This window comes from Ambystoma mexicanum, chromosome 1p, assembly GCF_040938575.1.
Source record: "Ambystoma mexicanum isolate Mex_15411 chromosome 1p, UKY_AmexF1_1, whole genome shotgun sequence".
Classification (NCBI taxonomy): domain Eukaryota; kingdom Metazoa; phylum Chordata; class Amphibia; order Caudata; family Ambystomatidae; genus Ambystoma; species Ambystoma mexicanum.
The window spans coordinates 23,322,844-23,336,992 of NC_090921.1; the positions used below are offsets into that span (position 1 = coordinate 23,322,844).

At 47.2% G+C, this 14,149-nt stretch overlaps 1 protein-coding gene across 3 annotated transcripts in view; it reads right to left on the reverse strand.

Annotated features, from left to right (window-relative positions):
* Positions 1-14,149, reverse strand: part of LOC138564330 (zinc finger protein 1 homolog) — a 376,835-nt gene that overhangs the window by 286,932 nt on the left and 75,754 nt on the right. For all 3 annotated transcript variants that reach the window (XM_069642903.1, XM_069642901.1, XM_069642900.1), the window contains exon 3: positions 8,772-8,882. In XM_069642903.1, the coding sequence (XP_069499004.1) occupies positions 8,772-8,882 (111 nt within the window). The remainder of the gene's footprint in view (positions 1-8,771; positions 8,883-14,149) is intronic.

Below are 14,149 nucleotides of genomic sequence, written 5' to 3' on the forward strand. Positions count from 1 at the left end.
GTATAGGAGCTGTTGTGAACAGTTCTTTAAGATGTTGAAAAGCTCTTTGTGCTTCCAGATTCCAAGAGAATACCACGTCCTTTTTCAGTAATGAGGTTAAGGGTAGGACCACATTAGAGAATCCAGGAATGAAACGACGATAAAAATTTGCCAATCCCAGAAACCTTTGGATCTCCTTAGCAGACCTTGGTTCTGGTCATTGAAGTATTGCCTTAGCCTTTTCCGGATCCATTCGAACACCCTCCGCAGACAGAACATACCCTAAGTATGAAACCTTAGTGGCATCAAATATACATTTCTCAAGCTTGGCGTATAGCTGATTATCCTTCAGCCGCTGTAGCACTTCCTTCATATGTACGCAATGGGTTTGTAGATTGGGCTAAAAAGACCAAGATGTCGTTCTGATAGACCACAACAGAGATCTAAAGCATATCAGAGAATATTTTGTCAATAAATCTCTGAAACACTGCTGGAGCATTCACCAGGCCAAATGGCATCACTCGGTATTCATAAAATCCAAGCGGAGTCCGGAATGCTGTCTTCCATTCATCTCCTTCTTTAATCCTTAGCAGATGATAGGCAACCCTCAGATCTAGTTTGGAGAATACCCGGGAATCATGTACAGCCTCCAGAATATCACGAATCAAAGGCATAGGATACCTGTCTCAGATCGTGATACTGTTAAGACCTCTATAGTCTATACATGGACGTAACTCTTTAGATCCTTTTTTTGATACAAAGAATAGTGAGGCACCACCAGAGGATTTGGATTCTTTGATTAGTCCATTCTTCAGGTTGGCTTCAAGATATTCTTTCAAGACACCTTTCTCTTGTTAAGACAGTGGGAACATCCTACCAAACGGAAGAGGTGCATCAGCCTTGAGATCGATGGCACAGTCTTCGAGGCGGTGAGGTGGGAGGAGTCGGGGGATGACATCTTCAAAGACACCCGAGTAAGCTTGGTATTGAACTGTTATGGAGGAAATTGAGGTTTGTGGCAAGTCGATCAAACAACCAGCATGTTTCTCTATCCTTGAATCTTTTATACAGTTCTGGCCGCAGAATTCAGAATCAAAACTGAGCCGGTTGGCACTCCAGTCAATCTTGGGATTGTGTAAACGTAGCCAAGTGTTTCTGAGAATTACCGGAAAATGTGCGGCCCTGATCACATCGAAGGAGATATTCTCTGTGTGACCTTCCATCACAATCTTAACAGGACAAGTCTCCATCTCAACGGGTCCAGAAGATAAAGGCCTCCCATCAACTCCTTCTACACGAACTGATCTGTCCTTCCGAACCAGGGGAATGTCATGATTCTTGGCCCAAGATGCATCTATGAAATTGCCTGCGGCCCCACAGTCCAACATAGCAAGCACCATTATAGGTGGACCGGTTGATACGGACAGAGTAACCTGGAACACCATTAAGCAGTTGTCTCCTTGGAATCTGGTTCACGTGCAACTGCAAGGGTTTGGAACCGTCTCCCCGTTGCTCCCCTTGCATAAGTATGGGGTTGATTGTTTCCCTGACGACGTGGAGGGACAGCAGGACAATTACGTAATAGATGTTTTGAGGAACCACAGTACATACACAGGTTCCGTTCTCTTCGTCTCTTTCTCTCCTCAAAGGTAAGAGGACCCCTTGTAGCACCAATCTGCATGGGCTCTTCAGCATTTGCTCTTTCCTTAGGTGCAGGCAGAACGTTAAGCAGAGATGGATACCCACGGTTCCTTCTCTTCTATCTTCTCTCAGTAAGTCGAAATTCAATCTGCAAAGACAAAGTTACCAACGCCTGAAAGGAGTTTGGGCAAGCAATCCGGGCCAGCTCGTCCTTGATCTCTTCCTGGAATCCTCTTTGGAAGATGGTTTGCTGGGCAGTGTCTGGCCATCCCGCATTCTGCGCCAATCTCTGGAAGTGTGAAACATAGGTCTGGACATCCCGAGTTCCGTGTTTGATGTCCAATATTGCTTCAAAGGTGGATAATTGGACCTCTGGCCTCTCAAATCTGCCCTTAAAACTCTGGACAAATTGATTGTAATTTCCAATCAGTGGGTCATTGCCGGTGACCATAGGTGTAGCCCATGCCAAAGCACTACCAGTCAGATTCGACACCATGAATCCTACAAGGGCTCTATCGGTCTCAAATGCCTTAGGTCTGAATGAGATGTAGACCGAACAGGCATCCAAAAATTCTTTCAATTGTCTTGGGTTGCCGTCATATTTGCCATACATAAAGGGCATAACTGGAAGGTCGCCTTTGCCCCCTTCCCGGGCAGCTACCTGTTGATGAAGAGCTGTGTTCTCGGCGTGTACAGCCTGCATCTCTACTCGTAATCCTTGGATGGCATCGCACAATTCTTGATACTGTTCAAGAGAGGCCATTTGGATATTTTGGCGTTGTATACTGTCAGACTCCTGAGTGATTTCCCCACACTCCTCCTCACCTGTATCTTCTATCAAACTTTCCAGTGCTTCCAATGTTTTCTTTCTCCGTGCCTTCCTCTGTTCTATCGGCTTTTTCTCCTTCTTCTGGTGAAGATAGGGACGCGCTCCCTCGGAGGCCACCTTGACCGATAATTTTAACCAGACCTGGTGAACCCCAGGGAGCAGGCCCCAAAAAGTCTGAGGGAAAAATCCTCCTGGCATAAAAAACCCTGCTAGATGGTCTAGCAGTAGTAGACTCCAGAAGTAAGAACTGCTTTTGGTCTCAGGATGTTTTAGAATTCCGTGGAAATCCAATTCTTCTGGTAGTTGAGGAAGAACTCTGGGAACTGTAGTAACTCAGGTACACCAAATTAACGGAAGAGTCAAAACAAGAGAGAGCCTGCTGACTGAATTCAAAAAGCTGCAGAAGAAGAGGATGCTTGGAGAAAAGGAAAAGTATAAGCTAGTGTAAAGAGGAAATAAGAAAGTGAATTACTGTAAGCATTGGGAAAAGTGTACTGCCCGAGAACGCCGTACCTGGAGTATGTAAACAATGGAGTATACAGCGTCGCGAGAAAAGAAAGGCAAAAGGAGGACGCGGCTGCGGATGAGAGTAGTGATTTACCAACAGCCGCAAGACGAAAAGGTAAGAAGGAAAGTGCACACTCACAGACGCCGTACGCCAGAAGGCTAGAGGATATGACCTAGTCTCCGCGAGTGAGGAAAATAGGAAGCGGATGTGGCGCCGGAAAAAAAGGTAAGAAACACTGGATGCCGCGGTAAGTTTGGAACACCCGGCTACCGAAGCCCGGAGACCCCGGTAACAGTGAGAAATACGACAGCTAAGTAAGAACGAGGAAAGGGTATACAAAAAAGGAAGGCAGGGAGAGACTGAAAGTAAACAAACCAACTTTGCCTGAAAGATGAGAAGGCACCCGGGTGAATGAAGGGATCCGAACAGAAGGAAACAAGGAGAGAAACTAATATAAAGGGCAAAGGTTAAACAGACGAGAGTAACTGTAACACACACAGTCACTGACAGCGGATACCATAGACGATACAACGTAAGGAGTGTACCGCTGCTCCTCGATCATAAGCTGTAAGCGGGCATCTTGAAAAAAGACTAGAACGTCAATGTGGAACCACGGGCCACCATGTTAAATGCATTTCCATCTTTGCCAGCACTTCCAAGGGCGGTGTATGACACACTCTGGGGCCTGGGTGGGTAATCCACAGGTTTCCCGAAAAAGACAAAACAGCCACTGACGTTGTTACTGCCCATAATGGCAGGGGAAGACCTCAGAAACAGCAAGCTGACACAAGAAATGGTGAAAAAAGAAGGAACCCACCATTTTAGCAAAATAGTGTCCATTCTGTGCATTACTGAGGGTAGAATTAACAGCCTGCGAGTAACGAAGACTAAAAAGTCATAAAAGTAGTTACACTGCAGCCATCCATTCAAGTAAACTTGCAATTGTAACAAAATGTTACCAGGTAAGTAAGAAAGGGGATACATTGTATGCCCCAGCACGCCGCATAAGGTGGCTCACTATATAAAATGTAAAGGGGTGAAAATCCCTCTTTACTACTTGCGACCTGTAGTTCACCCCGGTACATGAAAGAGAAATTAACAGGGGAGCCAATAGGGCAACCCAGTCTAAGCCCAAAAGCCCAAAAGTTGTAGGAAACTATAACTTCAACCAAACATTATGGAGAGACATAAAAAGATTACCCATAAAAAGAGTAAAAGACTAGGTGAGAGGGGAACATGATTCCCCTTCACCTAGGGACAAGGTAAAATAGTTACTTAGTCAAAGCAAAAGGTTCTGGGGTCTACACGGGTGAGGAAGATTTAGCATAGATATGAAAATCTTACCTAACGGTGTGTATGCCGAGAGATATCCTGACTACTTCTCTGCGTAATGATCAAACACACAAGACATATTCTGGAAGCCAAACGGATCTCTCTCTCCCTCTCTCTCTCTTTGTGTGCATACCTAGAAAATAAGCTTATTGAACTCATATCCTGGTGACATCACCAAGCAGAGTCCCGCGACTGGTGCCAAATTATTCAAGGGTGATCAATCGCTGCCCATTTTCCTGCCTTTAAGTTGTCCATTGGAAATGAGGAATTTACACTTTTCCACATTCATGCAATAGACACATCACTGTAGGGAATTTAGCAAACATAAGCTTTTATTTTGTAAGTCATTCACAAGCGGGAATGTTAAATAGCTTGTTTCAATTGAGTTTTCTAGAATGCGGTTAGAAATGTTGGCATGTCCACTGAGTAAGGGGCGGAGGTATCTATTTTCAATCAAGCAGAAGTAGCGAGACTAAGATGGGCAGAAAGGTGCTTATGCAATTTGTTTTTTGAACAAATGAAAGCTTTATCCTGGACCCTCATGCATTTTTCAAAAAGTATATATGGTGATGTGTGTGTCTTTACGAAAGCCTGAAACCAAGTTAAATGTAACACTGGGAAGTGATGCAACCAGTGTATTGGATCTTCTTTCATTGCAGTCTGTGAGAAACCCAAGGTTATTCTCATTCCTAGATCCTTTGGGTCCCCTGCGCAGATGGCCAGGAAAAGGCCATCGCTACTGGATCCTGACCCTGGGGTCAGAGAAGCGAGGCAGGATCACCTGGGTGGAAGGTTCTGGGGGACTGGCAGTGGGGTGCCCTTGGCAAGACATGGTATCCCCATTTTCCTAGTGACAACCAACCCAACCCTTCCCCAACCTTCATGGTCTGTATAAGCCAGCTCCTAATTTCTCCACAATTGACACTAGAAGGACTGGGACGAGGAAGATGCTGCTAAGAGTAGTGAAGATCAGGCATGTCCCTTTAATTGTAGTCAAGCAAGGCTGATTGGTCATCAACACCAGCAGCCTATCAATGGGCTGCAGGTGTATAAATAGAGCCCAGCTCAGCAGCAAAGGGGAACGACAGGATAAGGACCAGAAGGGCGGTGCATGCAGCAGAGAATCCTACAGCGTGGCATGGGAGTTGGGAATCGAAGGAGAAGACTGGAAAAGGTGAAGGGAGCAGTGCGTGAAGGATACTCCGTTCCTTTCCACTCGAAGTGCTTGTCCCCCGGGTTTTGGAGGACCTCCACAGGAATGTCTGAGGGGCAGGAGCTGGAGCCCTGACACTAAAGGTAGAAGGCTGTGGGGTTCGTGCTGCAGAACACACCCTTAAAGCGACCAGTGAGTTTTTGTTGAATGAGAAACCCGGTGCGTGCGTGTTAGAACTTTATTTGCTGAATACTTTGTATCAGAGTGGTGGCATGCTTCAGATTAGCCCGTTCTCGAAAGTCTCTGATCCTTTCAGTGTTCATTATCAAACAGACGTCAATACTTTGTATCGGAGTAGGCGCGTGTATCAAGAAACGCGTTTTCGAAGGTCTCTGAACAATGGGCCATTCAATTAAAGTGAAACTAACACATATTGTGCTACAGATGAAGCAAAAACAAACCACAAGCAAGATATCTAATTATTGAATAAAGACATAAAACCTTGCTACTAAACAGAATCAAAATATTTTGAAGAGGAAAGGAACTTTAAAAACCAAGCAAACAATTATATGTTGAACTGCTAAATTTGAATAGAACCTTAAACAAACTACAGTATGCAGAAATATGTGACTTTAACGGACAAACAAACAAAAGGATACTGAAGCCTGATTTACAGTGACATTCTCATCCTGTGTCAAAACTGCAAATCATTTGAACAAATATTTGAAACAACGTTAACTGAACTGTGGAACTTAAAATCGAGACGACAAGGGGCCTCATTACGACCCAGGCGGCAAGGGGATAACGGCACCGTAAAAGGTGTCGGTGCCGTTAAACCCTTACCGCCTAATTACGAGGTCCCTTTGCGGGTCCCGACCTTAACAGCTGGTTTTACCAGCTGTTAAGGAAGGAACCCGCAAAGGGACTTTCGAGGTAATTACGGTACCGCAACTTGCGGTACCGTAATTACCGCCTTCCCCATTCACATTGAGCCCTATGGGGGCAAAAATGGGAATGGGGAAGCGCCAATGGTGAATGGGGAATTACCACCCAGCCAATCTTGCAATGGGGCGGTAATTCCGCCATTCACCATGGCGGAGTTGGTAAAATACCAGCGTCAAACATGGCGCTAATAGCGCCATGGTTAATGCCAGGGTCGTAATGAGGCCCAAGGATTCTTTGTATTTTTCTTTGAACTGTGTAACCTCAAAGTTGGGGAAGGGAACCCAGAGTTCCAACAAAGAGCATTTAATTTCAAAGTTGTTTAAATTGTGCGACTTGGAACTTCGGGAAGGGAACCCTGAGTTCCGACTTGGGGAAATAAACCCAGAGGCCTACTTGAGACGATTGCATCTTGCAACCAAGAAAGAGGATTTTATGACTTTTCTTTGTGGAACGGTTTCAGGCTTCTGAAAGGGAGCTGAAAGAAAGCTGCGAGCTGGAACAAGCTCAGACCTTTGAGTTAAACTCTGTTTTCTTTTGGTTGCTGACATCCCTACACATTGTACAGATATAGTTGTGAGGGCAAGCATAGGGTTTGGATGCAGACAGATTCCCAAGTTGAACTCTTTGACTAAGATGTTCCTTAGTTTTAGTTAGGTAGGGAAATCCCACCTTAGCATAGGGCAAGTTAGGCCCTTTTCCATCCTGACACTTAAGTTCATAAAATTGGTTATTTGGAATCTGATGTCTGTGTCCTTCTTCATGATGTCTTCACAAGTCACGACTGAATTTGGAGTCTGTTGTCTGTATCCTTCTTCATGATGTCTTCAAAATTCACAACTACATTTTCAAAGATGCATATATTGTGTGTATTTCAATTTATTCAGTGATTTCAATTTTATTAAAGAAAATACATCTTGTGCAAACTTGCGTGTTTCCTGTCCCGGAAGGGGAGGGTGGTTCCTCTTTCCTGTCCCGGAAGAGGAAGGAGGGCTCCTCTTTCCTGTCCTGGAAGGGGAGGGTGGCTCTACAGAATCATTGTTAAATTGAGGGTCCCCGTTTCATAAAAAGAACTTTATTCAATAAATAAAAACTGTTCACGACTGGTTTGGGGTGGATGGAAAGTGGAGGTCGCCTGATTAAAACATCCTACAAAGCACTCATAGAGATCTGGGAAGTTAGATGTCTCCCCGCTATGGAGTACAGACATGGGACACACTTTGAAGTATACAAGGCGCCAGAGTAAATTACTGCAGGAGGTTTCCTAAATGGGGGCTCGTTCATGAAGTCGACCTTTTCACTTCAATAGTCCAATGATGAATCCAGGCTCACACACTCATTTTGTTATTAGACAATATAGTGTTTGGATACCAACAACATCCTGCGACACTGAAAAGATACGGGAAGCATGCGTCTACATTCCCCCCTCTCCAGAGGCAGTGCCGATATGGGAAAATTACACCAGAGGAAGACATGTTACGGGAAGATCACATCTATAGACCCCACCCCCCTGATCAAGACATGTTGGGCATTCTACTGCCCATGAGGAAGTGCTGATACTGGAAGAGCACGGCTGCATTATTCAACGCCATGAGGAAGTGCTGATACTGGAAGAGCATGGCTGCATTATTCACTGCCCTGAGGAAGTGCTGATACTGGAAGAGCATGGCTGCATTATTCACTACCCTGAGGAAGTGCTGATACCGGAAGAGCATGGCTGCATTATTCACTCCCCTGAGGAAGTACTGATAGTGAAGAGCATGGCTGCATTATTCACTGCCCTGAGGAAGTGCTGATACTGGAAGAGCACGGCTGCATTATTCACTCCCCTGAGAAAGTGCTGATACTGGAAGAGCACGGCTGCATTATTCACTCTCCTGAGGAAGTGCTGATACTGGAAGAGCACGGCTGCATTATTCACTCCCCTGAGGAAGTGCTGATACTGGAAGAGCACGGCTGCATTATTCACGCCCCTGAGGAAGTGCTGATACTGGAAGAGCACAGCTGCAGTATTCACTCCCCTGAGGAAGTGCTGATACCGGAAGAGCACGGCTGCATTATTCACTCCCCTGAGGAAGTGCTGATACGGGAACATGGCTGCAGTATTCACTCCCCTGAGGAAGTGCTGATACTGGAAGAGCACGGCTGCATTATTCACTGCCCTGAGGAAGTGCTGATACTGGAAGAGCACGGCTGCATTATTCACTGCCCTGAGAAAGTGCTGATACTGGAAGAGCACGGCTGCATTATTCACTCCCCTGAGGAAGTGCTGATACTGGAAGAGTACGGCTGCATTAGTCACTACCCTGAGGAAGGGCTGATATGAGAAGTGACGTCTGCATTCTCCACTCCTCTGCGCAAGTGTAATGTTTGCATTCCACACTTACCTGAGGAAGTGCTGATACTGGTCCTCATGTCTAAGTCCTGGAGGTCCTTGAAGCACAGATCTCCCTTATCTTTTGGTTTTAATGAAAAGACAGAGCTGGCAATCAGGGGACCTGTTATGAAAAGAAAAGAAACATTAATACAAGTTCTTGAAAAAGGACAAGCATACACCAGTCTTGGTATTAAGGCAAAAATGTCAAATGAGAAAACTGATCTCTGTAATCATTGTACATTAAAGGAAAGTGCTACAGGTAAGATGAAAGGAAAGGAGGAGGCGGCACAGGTAGGAGAAACAGCACAGAGATGAAGGAAGAGCTGCCACCCGCTGACAATGGCACGATCCTCCCTACACTCCCTGCCCAGCGTGCTTCGCATTTCCTTCCCACGTGCACCTATGCCGCATAATGGACCTCCAGTGAACACCAATGTGAAGTGGCCACGCCTGGATCTAGAGCCAGGCCAACAGCACTGCATACAAATGACGCGCATTTTCAGTTCAATGGGCCCCCACGCAAGGAGGACACTTCTTTCTTCATGAATGCATGTTCTATTAGTCAATGGAGAAAGTGAAACCTGCTTCTGCACATTTAACTGGGCACAAGGACACAACTATTTGTTCTTGTGAGGGGGCAAAGGTTAAAACACTCAATTCTAAGCCTAGTTGTATACCGCAAAGGAGGAGTACTTCCAACAACAAAAAGCTTGATAATTGTGGAGCCAATTAGCACCCTGACCTAACAGCTCTCCTTCCCAGTCTGTGGTAGCAGAGTCAGAGAATCCACGGTCGGCAGATGGTTGAGTGGCGAAGGAGGAGGTTGGGGGAAATATAGGATTGTGCAGAGGAAAAAGGAAGATATTTGCTGTTGCGAGAGGCCTGGGGAGGCTAGACGGGTGCTTATCAGGGACTGCCGCTGTGTTCACTGAAGCGGTACACTTTCCATTCCTGCTTTCTCCTTTTGTATACATTGATCAGGTACGATGTGGCATTGTAGCTGATAAAAAGCCGTTCCTGAAGATGAGGCTGGAGGGGGGAAGCCAGTTGTAGGCCCGGGTGCAACTGCTCATGCACAAAGGCTGTGGCCTCTATGCGTGTGTGAGGCGGCCTGAAATCTGGAAGCGCATGCTGAACTTTGGGAAGAAGTAAGCCAGTCCAGCGCATTCTGGGTTTCCCTGACGCAGAGATTTGTGAAGGGGAGTCTGTGGTCTATCCTGCGTCAGAGTACCTTTGGGGGAGAGCTGGGGTGCAAGCAATTAGAGATTCATGTCGGAGTCTCAACCTGTAACTCTATCAACAATATAAATAAACAAATTTAAAAATCTAACATCCTCTCCTATCATTTGTCCTATTAGGTGTGACAGAATGTAATCTGCCTAAGCGGCTTTAATGTTTGCTATGCAAATTTGCTAGTTTACTCTCTCAGAAAGTGAGCTCTGCTAGAAAGGTCTCTGTGATGCTGGAAATGCATCAGAGGGATAGGGCCTCCGTATCCTTATCCTTTGCTACTTTTTATTGTGTGTACTGTCGTGTTTTACACGCAGGAGTTCATGTGGGACTCCTGGCGATGCAGCTCTCCCCTTTGGTTTTGGTGAACAGACCCATGGGATACCCTTATGGCACCCATGGGTAGAAGTGCAACCCTGTGCCCCTAGTCTATGTTTTTGGGCACCTGTGGGTGGCCTACAGAGCAGGGTACGGACTGGTGGCAGCTCTGTGCTGAATTGACCGGTGCCCTGAGCGTCCTCCATTTTGGGATGCTCAGGCCCTGTCACTGGAATCGGTAGATTCCTGATGGACAAGCTGGCCCCCATAGCCTCTTGCCTTCCATCGCCTGTTACCTTGATCTTCCCGAAGTCCCGGGAAGCCCTGACTTTTTCCCTTCCCCCTGACCGGCTGTTGGGTGGAAGTTCTATACATGGTAGTGTGGAAAAGTGCTGACCAGACTGGCTGGAGCCTTCCCAACAACCTTATGTTGTGGGTACGCCTGTGGGTGGGACCTGGGTGAATGGAGTGTGTTACGAATACGCATTCTATGTTGTGGGTGTCTAGTAGCTGGTGTTTGACACAATGGGCCTCATTACGACCCTGGCGCTAAGTGTTTAACAGCGCCGTAAAAGGCTGCAGCACTGTTAAACACATAGCGCCTTACTACGACGTCCCTTTGCGGGACCCGACCTTAACGGCTGGTGCAATTTGCGGTACCGTACTTAGCGCCTTTCCCATTCCCATAGAGCCCTATGGGGCAAAAATGGGAATGGGGAAGGGCCATGGTTCAATGGGGAATTACCGCCAGCCAACCTTGGAATGGGGTGGTAATTCCCCATTGAACCATGGCAGACCCGTTACAACACCGGCACCAACCATGGTGCTAATAGCGCCATGGTATAGCACCGGTGTTGTAATGAGGGCAAATGACTGAGACAGCACTGCCCGAAACCGGTATGAATGCAGTGGGGAGCGTTAAATGGCTGGGTACTTGTCCCAACACACATAACTTGTTGTGAGTGTCTGGAGAGAAGTGAATGGCCTGAATGCGCTGTGTTCCTGATTGGCTGCCGGCCTGCATGAATGCCCTTCGCCGTGATTGGATGCTTGAGTATGACTCAGCGGAATCAATGGGAGATCAACAGTATATCTGGGGACCTCTCATTGCTAGGAATCGTGTTCAGAAGCTGAAGTCCACTACGACGAGTAACTGGACAGAAGATTGACCTTGAAGCCCTGCTGGACGAGAAGAATTGCTGTTGCTCTCCTTCACAATCTGAAAGCTGCTGTGTCTCCAAGGACTGACCCAGAGAGGACCTGGTAAGGCGCCCTCTACAAGAGCTACGAGTGACCATCGTGCACCAGCGGATCTTTGCCAAAGCTCCCTGCTAGACAGACCTTCGACAGGCTGCCGACCCGAGACGGGGACTGCTGCGGACTCCGAAGGAGAAGCGCCCGGACTGTTGTCTGCCACTGTCGACGACCGGTGTTGCCGCCTGGAGCCGCCGTGCTCCCGTTTGCCTAAGAACTTTCAATTCCAAGGACGCTCTCGTCCACGTCGTCACCGCTGTATGCTGCTGGAGAAGGCCTGACCGTCGACACGCCGAGGAGCATCTGCCGGTGGGTTTCCCGACACCCAAAGACCACAGAGACGCCGACGACTCGACGCCCTTGCTGGGCCACAGTTCTGCAAACTCTTTGCGGTCCAGAACTTTCGACACCGAGGTGCCCCGCACGCCTCTTCCTTGCAGGACGTTTACGCTCCCCCGTCAACGAGCACCGCTAGGAACGAAGCTGCCACTTCACCGTCGTAGCTCACCCTGTTCTCCATCGGACGTTTGACAACCCGTGACTCCTGCCTTAAAGGGAGGGCACTCAAGAAGGGCTGTCGATTCCCCGATGAGGAACGCTACAACGCCAGGTACTTTGGGGTTGCAGAACTATTGGGAAGTCTCTTGTGAACAATATATGGACTGGGCTTGTATCTTTATTCTACAGGTTGCCCAGGTGGGGGGGGGGATCTCCACACAGAGCTGTGTTTAACGGTAGTGACCGGTATTTCTGCCAATAGTTCTTATCAACTGATTTCCCCTTTTCTCTACTGTTGGTTTTCTTTACGACTTGATTTGTGTGCCATTTAACCGTACAGTTGATGCACTTTAAGAAGATCTAATAGTAATTGCGGTACCACGTAGAACTGTATATTTGCCATTATAGATAACGGAGTACAAAGTGTGTTATCGTGATATTGTATATAACCTTGAATATTAATTATATAAAGACTTTGGGCCTCATTACACGGTAGGCGGTAAACCATGGCGCTATTAGCGCCATGGTTCATGCCGGTAATTTACCGGTACCGCCTTGGAGGAAAGGGGAATTACCGCCCTATTCCAAGGTTGGGAAGGCGGTAATTCCTCCTTCCTCCATTGCCCTTCCCCATTCCCATTTTTACCCCATAGGGCATAATGGGAATGGGGAAGGCGCTAATTACGGTACCGCAAATTGCGGTACCGTAATTAGCACTCCGGTCCCTTTGTGGGTTCGTTTTTTAACGCCTGCTAAAAGCAGGCATTAATGTACCAACCCGTAAAGGGACCTCCTAGTAAGGCGGTAAGGGTTTACCGGTACCAGTAAAATACCAGTACCGGTAAACCCTTACCGCCTACCATGTAATGAGGCCCTTTGTTTTAACCGATATAGTGTGCGGACATTCCTTTGTGGGTGCTCGGGGACTACACTGTACTTAAGAACCAGCCCGCATCACCTCCTGAGAAGCTAGGCCTTGATTGCTCGTCCATTGCTACCTTATTGAGAATCTTGGCTGGGGTCCTCTGTGCCTCTCCTCTACCAAATAAAGAGTGGAAGTACAGACCCCCCTCCGGTCCATCACAGTCTCACGCTCCAATACTTCAAGATAAAAAAGAATGGTACACATGTTTCTCCAGCGTGGAGTCTGGCATGGATTCACATGCTCATTGTTAGGGAGAATTCTCAGAAATGTGCTAATTCCCTCCACCTTAGAACTTCGCTGGATTTTGAGGACTTGCTTTTTTTAACCTGGAGAGAGCAAGACCCTTTTTCGCACTCTCTTATGTATTTTAATGTGATTTTGAACTCTCTGATTCTTCTTGGTTGTGGAGTCTGACAAACTCCATAGGCATCATCTTTTACATTGTGTCACGCAGCACCTTCAGGGCAGTGACACAGGGAAGTCTGTCAGATTTCCCAAAGGTTTAATAAACTACTGTTTCCCAGAGCAGTGAAGTGAAATTGACTTTACTTACTTTTGTAACTTTGAAGAGCTAGCAAACACTGGGCCTCATCACAAGTCTGGCGGTAACCCTTGAATGCGGCAGTGGTGTTATTGCCACTGCATTTAAGTGTCCGCCAGACCACGGGCTTTGCAGATTTGCCCCCAGCTCTGAGCTGGGGGCAAATCTGCCGCGATTTTGCTGATTTTCGCCGCTATTACCGCCGGCGGTAATACCGCTGGGGTTACCGCCCAACTCGTGATGAGGCCCACTATCTTATCATAGGGTGCTGGAGGGGTTACCTAGTCTCCCCTTTGTCTAGCTTCTCATGTAAACATTTTATTTTACCCTTTCCTCACTGAATGGCTGGTGGCAGTGGTTTACTTTTTACTACCATGGGATTTTACTGCGAGGTGCGTTCGCAGCCACGGTAAAGCACCCATGGGTGCCATTTTTGTCAAAATGGCCCTGGTCTTCTTTTCTCGCCATTTCTTTGTAGAAAGGTCCTTCTTGAGATTTACTTTGCGTGCCAAACCGGGTTTGGTCCCTTTGCTCTTTTTGTCTTTGGTGGGCTTCATGAGTGAAACCCCTCCTCTGGCTCCAGGGGGTCTGGCGGGAGCAGGAAGTGACGGAGGTGCCCAAA